At 53.8% G+C, this 12,991-nt stretch overlaps 2 protein-coding genes across 2 annotated transcripts; one reads left to right on the forward strand and one right to left on the reverse strand.

Annotated features, from left to right (window-relative positions):
* Positions 1–744: 744 nt before the first annotated feature.
* BKCO1_5100017 (heterokaryon incompatibility protein) lies at positions 745–3,270 on the forward strand (the record flags this gene model as incomplete). The annotated part of the gene is made up of 1 exon (XM_020276934.1): positions 745–3,270. One exon carries the CDS (start codon positions 745–747, stop codon positions 3,268–3,270), a length of 2,526 nt encoding a protein of 841 aa, XP_020127466.1.
* A 268-nt stretch (positions 3,271–3,538) lies between these two features.
* BKCO1_5100018 (serine threonine-protein kinase tel1) lies at positions 3,539–12,703 on the reverse strand (the record flags this gene model as incomplete). Its single annotated transcript, XM_020276935.1, has 5 exons — positions 3,539–4,624; positions 4,675–5,742; positions 5,794–6,181; positions 6,241–11,166; positions 11,223–12,703. 5 exons carry the CDS (start codon positions 12,701–12,703, stop codon positions 3,539–3,541), a joined length of 8,949 nt encoding a protein of 2,982 aa, XP_020127469.1.
* Positions 12,704–12,991: the final 288 nt, after the last annotated feature.

Below are 12,991 nucleotides of genomic sequence, written 5' to 3' on the forward strand. Positions count from 1 at the left end.
TGATAGGAACGGTGTGTACAAAAACCGTGGAACGGGCTTATGAGAAAGCCCATGTTCTTAGTAGGCGAATGTGTAGTGACTAGCGCACACTCAAGACCAACAACTTGCACCGGGCCGCCCAATTTCCGGTCTGATTAGGTTTGGATCAAGCCAGGTTTTTGATCATCAAGTCGCGTGTGAAATTTGGACCAATTCGTAAAGAGGAGGATATATGCGATTAACTTGCATACATACATGAACACTTCGCGGACCGCTTTCATGGCCCAAAATCAAGACCACTTCCCCCACAACGATGTCTTGATCATGGAGAATGACATCCATAATCAATCTAAGCCGTACATATTGTTCTGATAAAAAAAATAGAAGAATGCAACAACTTTTTGCAGATGTGCGTCGTGATTACATAAGCAAACTGGGAGGTATGATTGTCGCTAAATCGTGGTGATGGCTGGGTAACTATCTCTAGAGGATTGGTTCGGATTTGGAATGCGAAACAGAGCACGTACGATTGCAAGGAGGCGTACAAAGCTTGTGTGGCAAAGGAAGGTTGCTCAAATGGAACACGGGGTGGTTGGCCCCCAGATTTGCACAGCCTGCTGATAAGGCTGAGGCTTACCCACCAATGGCCTTGCCAAGTAGTCCACGCGTCATCTTTCCGAGAAAGTACTTAAAGGAAGATGGTACCCATACCATCATGGACGAGAACATGGCTGACCCACTTCACGGTGGCCGACCGTTGCCACCATGCATCCGCACACATTCAGCACCAACGATGCGTTTCTTCTTCGTGGCATCTCTTGGAAAGCCATGCTTATTTCCATCTTCACATTATTAGCGAACGTAGTAGTTTTTTCACTTTCCGCATCGCCAGACTACTACCCCACACTCTTTCCAAATGAAATCAGAGCAGAAAGATACCTTGGCGAGGACATCAGCCTTGAAACCCCCACACAACGATGTATCGAAAACAACTACAGTTCATATCGGAGACTGGACCCATCTCAAGGTGAAATACGGTTGGTCGAGGTAGCCCCTGGCAGACCAGGAGAAGAAATATTCATCAGGCTCGGTAAATACGGGGGTCCTTGGACGAAAGGCGAACTTGACTACACAGCCGTGTCGTATTGCTGGGGTGATCTCCAGCAGACGCGTGAAATCACCATGCTGCAAGTCGACATCACCCCCGACGGTAAGCCCGCGCCGTTCGCCCGAGCCGACATCGTACGCTTCAATGTCACAACCAACCTTTACGAGTTGCTCGAGCGCGTACGACATAACCCTGATGAATGCCAAGATTCCGGTTTCTGGTCGGAGCGCCTTTGGATCGACGCGCTGTCCATCAATCAGAATGACATTCAAGAGCGCAGTGAGCAGGTGGCGCTCATCGGGGACAGGTACTCCGAGGCCAAAGACGTACAGATATTCCTCAACTCGGGACATGTCCCGACCTACCTCGGCCCATTCATCTCTGGCATAGCCAACGAAGTTCGCCCAAGGATCCAAGCCGATACCGACTTTTCCGGCCACGTCCACGAAGTGTGCGAGCTCCTGGGACGCATTAGCTTGTCTTCCATCGAGACGGGGAAGACTGTCGAAGAAGATGAGATCCTAGAGGCTCTCGCGAACTTGTTCGACAGTCCCTGGTTCCGGCGCGTCTGGGTGCTGCAAGAGGTTCTCAAAGCCCCGAAGGGCGCTGTGCACGCCCGCCTGTCGCACGACACGTCAGCGCGCTGGGAAGACCTCATGCTTGCCTACAATTACTACTGGCGGGCTTCTACTTCTCGAAGGAAAGATAATGGCCCCCAGCCATATTCGCACATCCCTCGGCTCTGGGGCGAGGCATTGGCTATACGGGAAAGAAAACACGGCGCCGAAGGCGGAATGACCAAGCTCGACAGCGGCGGGTACATGTCCATCCTGGAGCTCTTCAGAAGAACAACAACCCATTTCCACTCCACGGACCCCCGAGACAAGCTGTACGCCATCCTCAGCCTATCCGACCTGGCATCCGCCTCAGAGCCTCCGATCACCCCGGACTACAGCCTCTCCACCAGCCAAGTGTACGCTCGCTTCACAAAAGCCTGCATCCGGTACTACGGCAACCTCGACGCGCTCAGCCTCCTCCACGAGACCACCACCTCCCCGCACCTCTCGTGCAACTGCCCGCACTGCAGCAAGATCCACGGCCGCGGCGCCCTCGTCGACGGCAGCGACACCATCCACCCTTCATGGGCCATATGGCCGCAGTCGAAAAAGTACTGGATATCCAGCAGCCTCCTCGCGCACGACAGCACCTTCCGCGCCGCCGGCGACACCGTCATCGACGACCAGCTGTTCGAACCACCACATCACTCCGCCTCCGGCTCCTCCTCCGCCAGTGCCACCGCCACCAACACATTCCTCCTCCCCCTCCGCGGCGTGCCCCTCGAACCCATCGACCTCGTCTTCAGCAGCCCCGTCATCGGCGGCGACCGCATCAACGGCACGTGGACCGTCTGCGGGCTCGACGCCGCGCGGTCGACGGACGCGAAGAGCGCGCTGAAGCTGAGCGAGCTGTGGACGGCGGTGCGGACGCAATACCGCGCGCGGGCTGCGCACCACGGGACGGCGTGCGCTGGCGTCGAGTCTTCTTGCCGGTTCGACCGCGCCAGCGCCGACGAGGATCTGTTCGAGGCGTTTGTCGAGACGATGTTGTGTCGTCGTGCTGCTGGGCGCGAGCGGGCGGCTGGTTCTCCTGGCTGGGCTGCGGAGGAGGAAGGAGAAGAAGAAGAAGAGTCCGCTGGGGGATCAGCTGCGTCGCCGGCCAGGATCTGGCAGCATCCCGACGTCGCGGACAAGCTGGCTGCGCACTGGGTTCACACGGGCGGGGATCCGGAGATGGAGACCTTGCCCGGCGCGGTGCGCGAGGAATTGGAGTATCTGCCCGTTCTGCAGCGGCAATCGAAGCGTGAGGTCGAAGGGTTGGCGGAGGAGTTTGCTAAGATGGTGGAGCCGGCGAGCGGGCGGACGCTGTTCATCACCAGACGCGGCGCTCTCGGGCTCTGTCCGATTGGCACCAGGCCTGGAGATAGGCCTGTCATTCTGTTGGGGGGGAAGGTGCCTTTCATTCTCAGGAAGATGGAGACAGTAACGAGTGAGGATGCGATGGGAGGCAGTGTGGACGAGTGGAAGTTGATTGGAGAATGTTACATTCATGGAGCAATGGACGGCTCCCGATTTGAGGAGACAATAAAAGATGGCACGGAGTCGACGGTATTTTACTTGAAATAATAATACATTGTTTATACGCAAACAGTGCGCCATTTGCAAGCCTTCGCGAAGTCTATTTCCAGAAACAGCCATCTGAACGACGAACTGAAAATTGCAGCTCATGTTCCCTCACCTTTGAATTTCCGACCCAAAGCAGGTTCTTATTTCTGCTATCTTTTCATGTCATTCATTTTTATGCATCACCTATCCACTTTTGAATACCGTGCCTTTTTTTCCCTTATCCGTTTTTCAGAAACCCTCTCCCAACCACGTCCACCGCAAATCCAAATCAACACCACGCACTCCAACCCGAGTACAATACCGCCAGGTTGCGCTCATCCGTCGCCTGCTGGATAAGCTCCGCCACAGCCGCAGCGCTGCTCAATCCCTTGCTCAACTTCCTCTCGACAACGCTTAGCGCGCGGCCAGCTTCACCCTGCACCTCCTCGTCCTCCTTCCTCTTCATCGGGATCTCCAGCAGGAATCGCTGCTCCCCCCCGTCTCCAGCGCCGCTCGGATCCTCCGACACGGCGGCACGACCCACTCCATTGTTCTCCCCGTGCTTACCGCCGCCTTCGGTCTTGTTGTTGCCCTCAGCCTCCTTCTGCGCCTCCTCCTGCATTTTCTTTGCTTTGAGCGGCGACACGCTCCACGAGTAGAGCGGATCGTAGCGCAGGACGTTGAGGATGGTCATGATGGAGCCGCGCTCGTCGCGCAGCGTGTCGAGAGTGAACTCGCAGCAGCGGCGGAACACGCCCTCGACGCCCGAGTAGCCCATGGCGTCGACGATGTCCCTCGTCAGCCGGAAGGGGACGACCTCGGGCACGGGCAGCACGCGGCCGGCCTCGAACGCGACGCCGAGGTCGATGTGGACCGTGTCGCCCGACTGCTGGTCGAGCAGGATGTTGTGGCAGTGGCGGTCGCCCAGGCCCAGCACGTGGCCCAGGATGCTGATGGCCGCCGTGCTGCGCGTGTATGCCAGCCGCTTCTCGAACCAGTCGTCCGGGTCCCCGAACCGCTCGAGGAAGAAGTAGCGTAGCACCGGGTTGAAGTTGCGGCACACCTCGCGGTACACCTTCAGGCGCTCCTCGTGCGTGTGCGAGGAGATTTCGGTAATCTTTCTGCGGCACTGGTTATGGTCCCAGTCTTTTGGGTAGTAGGTTTGGTGCGCGCCGTCGAGGAAGTTCATAAGCGGTATCGTGTTCTGGACGAACTCGATCACACCGGAACGGTGAGTGAGCGGTACGACCTTGTAGGTCCTGATGTTGAGGTTTCGCAAACGGGTTGCCATGTGATTTCGCAGAAGCTGACTGACGTGCTCGAAGACCTGCTCCATGATTGCGTCCTGTCTTAGATCGTCGTTGCCGGATTTATACTATCAAATTTGTCAGCGCAGTTCCAATCACCATTTCATTCTGCACTTACCAGCTGCTTGTAGGCCTGGCCGTTATCGGCTATGGCGGTCACGATCTTTGGCTGGCTGAGGCCGTTGGCGATTCCCATTGTCGACTTGAACCTGTGAATCTTTGGGACTTCTTTGTAGTATGCGCTGCTTTGCACTGGGATATGCATGGTTATTGGCGGCACCTTGAGACTTGGAATCGAAGTCGTGAGCTTCTTGGAGATGGGATATCTCTGCAACTCATAGTCCCTTCCCACCTTGAACATAGTCGTGTCGACAAACATTGCTAGGTCGTTGTAGATGGTGTTTGCTTTGCTGATGCGCTCCCACATCTCATGACTGGTCTTGTCGGCCTTCAGCTGCCTGCCAATGTTCTTCGTAGCCTCGTAACGTGATTTAACCGTTTGGTCCTTTGTCATCTTCTCGGTGTACGAGCCAGCGTAGATGTGGTTCATGCCGTGATATGGATGGTCCTTGCAGATTCTCAAAACCAGAGAGGACAGTATCTGCTGGAAGTCTGAGCTTTCGTCCTGCAGGCGCGAGGAAAGCTGATTCATGAGGACCACGAATTTGCTGCTCGGAACGGGCTGAATGTACTTGGACACAGCGTGGTTGGCTAGTGAAAGGTGTGAATACTCGAGCCAGAGAGCAAACATCCGGAAGACGTCGTTGTCGTAGTCATTGCAGGCTTGGAGTGCCAGCAGATAGTTCTCCAGACTCTGCCGTAGGAAAGCGACCCGACTGTCTCCCAACTTTTGCGCTTCCTGCATGTCCATGTTGAACCACTTCCGCGCTCGCCTCGCTTGCCCCCTGTAGTGATCTCGGGAGCTCTTGGATCTCTGTGCACTCGCCATCCTCTCATACTCCAAGGCGTCGGCCTCCTTCCTCTCCGCTAACAGCCTCATCCGGTTTTGATCTTCAAGCAATTCAGGACTCTGGAGTTGTTGATCACAGAAGCTTGCAAACGCGTGATAGGCCTGGCCAGCCACTTGGGTTTTTGTGTTGGATTTGAGCTCCCGGATTGCTGGCTCCATGTATTGTTTCATGATTTCCTCGGGCTTCTTGAGACGAGCTTCGGCGGTGTATTGGCCCTAAACTTGTTAACCGACTGGGATAGAATGTGGTGGCCTATGTTGACTTACCAACTTTGTTAACAGTATGGTGCGGGCAACGGTTGGATCCTTCCTGCTTTTGGTCTGAGCTTCCAATTGTTGTAACATCCTGATGGACGTGTTCTTCTCCCCTTGGTCCCAAAGCACTCTGGCAACTTGGTACTTGGCACCATTCTCGATGTCATACCCGACCTCCCGGCAGCTCGGGACAATGTCTGCGAGGTAAGTGGCGCTGGCTAGGAGTTCTTGTAGAGCATGGTGTTTTCGGTAGACATCTGAGCCGTTGATTAGGGCATCTGCTTCACGCTCGCGAAGCTGTCTTGGATCTGTATGTATGATCGCTTGCAGGCTGGGAGTCTTGCTCAGCATGCTCCATAGCGTCTCGCGCGCAGCTAGAATCGGTCGTATATCCTCCATACTTCTGAGAGTTAATAACAGGTTGCCATCGGGCAATCTCTAGGCGATGATCGAACTTACCGAGCTTCTTTCATCCAAATCGTACGCCACTTGATCTCCCGCCAGGTTCCCCTTAACTCTTCGGCATGGCTAACGGTCATGATTTCGTCGATTTCGTTAAGCACCGCAAGCGACCGAAGGGAAGATTGTAGCGTTCTGGCGGAAGCGTTCGGTTCGATGCACGTCTCAATGATTTCCAAGAAACTGTGGTTCAAGTTCTTGCGCACCGAAGCCAGGTCTGTGGACATACTCATGCCTTGGAACGCTTTGTAGACAGCCGCCGCTTCACATTTCTTGAAATGGGGTGCCCTGATGTCCCACTGCTCCAGCTTCTGGGCCACTTCAAGGGTGTGGTTAAGGTTGTCTCTACTATCTCGGATGTCCTCATTCGAGGAGATGGCGTGGGTCAGGCTGTTGAGATTCAGCATTGCAAGATCTCTGACAACACCTGTTGAGTCAGATGGGGAGACTTTTTTGTTACGGCGCATCTCGCTGTCCATTTTTGCGCTGTGAAAAAGCAGTCCCTTGAACCCGTCAGCCTCGTAGTCAAGGCGGTTCAGAACCGACTCCAAACTCGGCTCTTGTTCCGCTCCATAAAACGAGTCTGGTTCATCAAGGTTGGTGTAAATTGACAATTGAAGCTCCAAGGGGATCGATTGTTGTTGCGGGAGAACGGAGGAACGTCGTGATGTCTTGGCAGGCTGCGATGCATGAGTTTCTGCCAGCAGAAGTGCTGCTCGGTGCATTCCACATCTGGATGCTGCCTTGGATGCGTTGAGATAGTCGATATTCAACCAATGAGTGCGGTCTGAAATGTTGTTTTCGCTTGGAATCTGTTGTGTTCGGATGTACAATACCGATCGGAGCAGAGCCTTGAGATAAGGCACATGTTCATCCGTTTCTTGCTCGAACCACTTGCGGTAAGCTTCCGATACAGTACGTTTGAGTGCCTCGCCACTTTTGACATCTCGCTCCAATGCCAAGTGAAGGATATAAGGGAAGAGCTGTTCGCTGAGAGAGGGGATTTCTGAGAGACATCTTGGCAAGGCTGAGACGACTCTGTCTTTGGGCGTAGACTTTGCCAGAGAGATGCATAGGTCTGAGATCCATGTAGACAACTTCTTGGAGCTCTGAGGGAAGAGAGTCGTCTCGACACCTTTGTTGGAAATTGGCTGAAGAAGAGGAATCTTGAAGGCGCCGTTCATCGTCAACCCCGCCACAAGAGCAGAAGGAAGTACTTGCTTGATCTCCTCGAGCTGCTCAACAACCGCTGGTTGCTCATGATCTGCAGATAAAATCTCCCGCAGAGTTCGCTCGGCAAGACTTGCTTTGCTAGGATCGTCGCCCTGCAATAGATCCGCAAGATTCTCGACAATCAACATGCGTGAGGTTCTAGATTTCCGCCCACGTATGTTCACCCCGTTTTTCTCACGAAGTGCCTTTCGCAGATTCTCGTGTAGCTCTCCGGTGGCGCCATAGCTTCGTCCCAGAACTCGTGCTGCCCACAAGAGATACTGCTTGCTGTTGTTCGCTCTCTGGCTTGATTTCCAAACTTGCGTGGCATACTGAGCAGCAAGCTCAGCTTTCCCAAGAAGATCTTCCCGGAAAGATGTCGGGAGTTGAAACTCTTGACAGAGCAAGCTATAAGCCAATTCCTGCGAAGGGCCATTGAGCAATCGCTTCTCGTTTGCCTCGTCCCTCAGCAAGGACATGAGAAGAGTACTTTCAGGAGTGCCCTCCACCGCATTACCGGCTGCACGAACGTCCCTAGCAGCACGAACCATGGACTGGAAGAGCTCCAAAGATGCTTTGGTGCTTCGGCTGCTTGTTGAACTAAGAAGATCTTGCACGTAGGATTCGAGAAAGCCGCTGAACCAATTGTCGAATTCCTGTGCTTTCTGCACGGCTGCAACGTGTTGGCTCTCTTGGGTGGTGTTGTCTTGGGAAGAAGAAAAGAAAAGCCGGAGGGAGATCAGAATGGATATCGAGTTACCTGCGACGAAGGAAAGTTGATCCTTAAGACGGTGTTTTCCGTGCTGTAGCAAATAGCGCACGATTCCAAGCGTGTCTTCGGCACAATGAGCATCCGTTAAGAATGGTCGAAGCGAGCTAAGCGCCATTTGGAGAGGGTAAGTCTCGAATGCGGTCTTTCCAGCAAGAGCCACAAGGAAGCGGATCTTTCGGACTATGGAACAGGCGTACAAAGAGCCGAGTGCTGGGTGAATTTTGTCAAGGAGACACCGCATGATGTACACAAGACAGTCAGGCGTCCAAAAGTTGACGTGGTCATACCCAGTGCGACGACATAGACGCTTGATCTCTTCGAATATGTGCTTAGCCTGGAAAACTGGCTGCTGGTCCGCGGGTAATAAGAGGCTGGAAGAGCTGAAATTTTGCATCTCAGCCATGGCATCTTCTACCTTTTGAAACTCGGGATGTTTGTGAATAGACTTCCCAACCAAGTCTGTTTCTTCCATAGTCGAAATGAGCACAGCCAAGACGCAGGGAAATTGCTGCGCCAAAAGATTTTTGTAGGTGTTATCACCCAGGAGCGCCCGAAGGGCCATTTCGTTATTCTGGGCAGCGTTGTCGCGTTGAGATCCACGGCCGCGACACTGATCCCAGGCGATAGCGTAACCGGCAGCCTTGGAAAAGTTTCGCTCCGCGAGATCCTTTTGAGTGACTTTGAGAGCTTCAAGGACAACTGGTACCTCCTCTTCGTTATTACGCATGATCAGTTGGCCGTATGCTTCATCTTGCGAATCTTCCAATAGAGCAGCCAGGCTCTCGTATCCGAAAATGGAATAGGGAATGTCTTCGAGTCTTTGGTTTGCGCCCATCCAGGTGTAGAACATCTGAGGCGCAAATAGCTCGAACACAGACTTTGAGCTCTCAAGGTTCAATGAGCTCGAGATTGTCTGGATGCAACGGGCGGCGTGACCGGCTGATTCTTTCACAAGACCGGCCGCTTCGAATATGTGGTACACGCTTCGTCGTAACAGAGTATGCCAGGCTGCACCCATGCGCGCCAACCCCAAAAGTCGTAGGGCCATTTCCTCCATGGAGTTCTGGTCACTTGGAAGATTTGCGTGTACATCATCGAACACTGCGTCGTGTTTGCTCAGTACGAAATAGTCGAAAATTCCTGACAAGAGCTCGATGACATGGAACTTGACGGATATGCCCCCGTTCTGGAGTATTGAAAACAAACTGGTTCGCACAGACGGCAGGCGCATACCGGGGCCCTGTGTATAGTCCGGCTGAATCTGCAAGAGCTTCTGAAGGAGATCCGCCATCTTGATTTGCACTGCAGCCGATGCAACTCTTTGTTCCAGTGCCTTCATTAACCATTCATATATGTCGGCCCCGACGTTGCATGCCTGCGCTTCACGATCTGTCCAAGCCAGTGCGGTGCCGTTCATGAGTTCGACGCAGAATCCGATAGCAACCTCGCTGTGTGCGTGTTCATAGGAGAACAACAACTTCGTGGCCACGGCTTGGAGAAGTGCATTGACGTCATCGTTGGTCAGCAGCAACGGAGAGGCCAGAATGTCCGCTATCAGTCGTTTACACATCAAGAAATCGCTAGCAGGCAAAGCAACCAAGTGGCGTTGAAAAGCTTCTGGAATTCGAGAATATGAAGTTTCGTGATCCAATGGGTCGTCTTCATCTTCATGCAGTGTATCGATTGCCGACGCAAGTAGGATCAGGGTAGCCGATAAGGTTGTACGTGAAGCGTTGGCGCTCAGAGATGCAACAATGTCCTCTCTTGGAAGATCCGATGCCTCGCACTTGGTGATGCGGTTGCTGGTCTGCGAGTCAAAATCATCAATCTCCATTGATTCGATTGAATCCTTCTGTCTTTGACAGTTTTCAAGAGCCTCCGAAAAGAAAGAGATGAGAGGGTTGATGCCGAGACTTTTGAACAGGTCAGACCCAAGAGAATTGAGCGAAACGATCTTGGGTAAACTCGGGGCGACCACTTCAAGAACGGCATCTACATGCAGCGGATCGCAGTCGGGGCGCGATATGAAGCTGGCTAGAGCTCTGACCAGGGCTATTGTATTTCTCTCGAGCTCTTTGCAGCGGTCAGAGGGGATACCATTGATGCTCGTGGACAGTTGACAACACACCACACAAAGTATCGAGATTGTGCGGATCATGTCAGTATTGAAGCTTTGTGCCCGTTCATCTGCTGTATCCGTGAACTGTTTGGACGTTCGCTCCATTTCAGAGCTGCAGAAGTCCAGGATGACGTTATCCGCCGGTACGGATCGGTTGTGGTGGACATTGGAGATGGTTCCGGAAACAAATCGAGGTTGAGCGATAAAGGCTTCTTCACGGGGCGACAGAAGAAGGTAGCTGGCTAGCTGAGAGTACTGACCGGCTCGAATGAAGGCCAGCGCAAGTGGTCCGAGGCTACAAAATGGTCTCCCCAAATGTGGTGGGGGAAGCCTATCTGTAGCCATAAACAGCATGCGAATGATGTCCCAAGCGTCATAATGGTGAGATCGTTGTGTGGAGTGAGCTCTGTCGTGAAAGTTGCCTGGACCTTCGGTTAGGGCAACCATGCTGGAAGCCGTCGTGCCAAATCTGCCCCACTTACTAGGTGTCCATTTTGAGAATAGCCAGCGTAGCATGTGCTCAATGGTAATGAGTGAGCTATGCGGACTTTCGGAACTCCTGACATCGAACATGGTCAGCCACAGGGAGCAACAGCTCTCGGACAGAACAACGGGACCACGGAGCTCAACGGAGCTGATCATGGCTTCTACTGTCTCAGCAACGGCACTGAAGTCGACAAGGCCGAGGCGAAGAATAACATCCATAGAATGAGCTGCTGCTCTGCTCGTAGAGCTAGTGGTGACGTTGCGAGAGCACAATTGCCAGACGGTCGTCCAGTGTTCTCGGAGTTCTGGAGAGGATGACGCGAGCTGGACTGCACAACTGTAGCGGGGGATTATCATCAGCAAAACTTGTTCAAGTTCGGGGAGCAGCCATACCTGGCGGTTCCAAGCATCGCCCAACTTGATATTGCAGAATGTCCATCCGAGAGTCTGGATGTCAGTTTCTCCAGGACCATGCGAACGTCCTCCGAGGTCAGACGGACTTGTTGTGATATGAATGTGATGATCTGAAGAGCAAAGAGCTTCTCGGAAAGCTGCGGGCTTGCAAGCTCGCGGAGATAGTCCTGTAGATAGTTTGACGTACGCCGTCTTTTGCTAGGCGTCGCTTGCACTCCTCCTTGATCAGTCGACCGATCTGCTGAGGAGCGACTCGATTGAAGAGCATTGGCCAAGTCAACCACGAGGAAGAGAACAGTCCAGTTGTACTCAGACCGAGTATTTCCCGGCTTTAATCGGAATACTGGCAGAGAAAACGGCGTTTCGTCGTGGGGATACTCGCTCGCGCAGCGTAGTCGAACGTCTTCGAGCTGTAGCTGCTCGCGCTCCACACGTCTGACATAGTCTGTGTGCATTGCCTGAATGAAGTTCTCCAGGTCAACGCGGAGATCTCCAACGTCATTCTGTGCCTCTCTCAACATCCGATGGATGTGCGCCCTGCACAACACCAGAGTGGTAAGCATCTCATCTTTCAGAGAAGTTAGCTTCGAAGGCCAGTAAAGCCTCAGGACGGGTAGCAATCCGCAAATTGCCTGCTGCGTAGTAGAAATAGAGTCAAGGCAAGTCTTGGACAGCACGGCGTTGATGGCAACGAAAGCATCAACGTGGGCAAGCCCAACGCCTCGAGATGAGTTCAGCCACGCAGTCAGCGTTAGAAGAATGGCCGGCGCGTGGTCGAGTACAGGAGAGTTCGGGGCCGTGGTAAGGTATCTAATACAGGCCACGAGATCGTCTACAGCGACGTGCGAGCTAGAAGAGTGGCGCTCACTGGAGTGTCCTGCAGACGCTTCGCCAGAAGGCTCCGGAGTCAGCCGCGGAGTGCCAAGACGATTTGTGCCGGGTGGAGGTTGTGAATCAGGAGCAAGGAAAGAGACTGCTTTGAGGCAGAATACTATGATAGTGCCCGACTCCTTGCTCAAGTGTTCGACGTGGGGAGGATATTCTAGGATTTGGCGCAGACATTTCGTGTAGCCAGCAAGGAGCGGCCCAATATAGCCCTCAGACGGTGCTGGCAGAGTCTCTATGATGTGGCGGATGACGAATTTCGCGGTCTTGTAGCGGATGGTAAGTACACCCGCCTCGATGACGAAACGCATACAGGTAGCACAAGCCGGCAACATGCGCTTCGTTTTGCCTATCGCGCCTCTGCTCGAGTTCTGGAGCTGCTGGGGCGTTGCCCGCACGAATTGAGTTCGGAAATCCACAACGTGGTCGATAAGGCGCTTGAGCACAGCCCAATAGCCCTTGTCGGTGAGGGACTGAGACGTGCGACCAGGACTCGGCTTGGTGCATCTTGTTAGCACGCGTCTGAACTTTTCTTGGCTGTCATCGGTGTCTCCGATTCTAGTGGTAACGGTCATGTTTTCTATTCGACACGTCAGCGGGGTGCGAATGATTCGTGTTTGCTACGGCATCCTACCTAGAGCTTGGATCAGCTCCGCCGCCAGCGGGTCGGCGCCGAACATGATGGGTGGTGTCCGGGTACGACGTGGCTGAGGTCACAACGACGGAAGCGGAAGGGTTGGTTCGCGCATGCGCATGTCCAGCGGCGGGGTGACTCGAAGCGTGTCGGTTAGTGCTCAATGGCATGGCCGGTGCTCGTCATGGCACGCGCAGCACGTGGAAGGTGAGGCAACGGAGGTGCGGCG

Source organism: Diplodia corticola (assembly GCF_001883845.1).
Source record: "Diplodia corticola strain CBS 112549 chromosome Unknown scaffold51, whole genome shotgun sequence".
Classification (NCBI taxonomy): Eukaryota; Fungi; Ascomycota; class Dothideomycetes; order Botryosphaeriales; family Botryosphaeriaceae; genus Diplodia; species Diplodia corticola.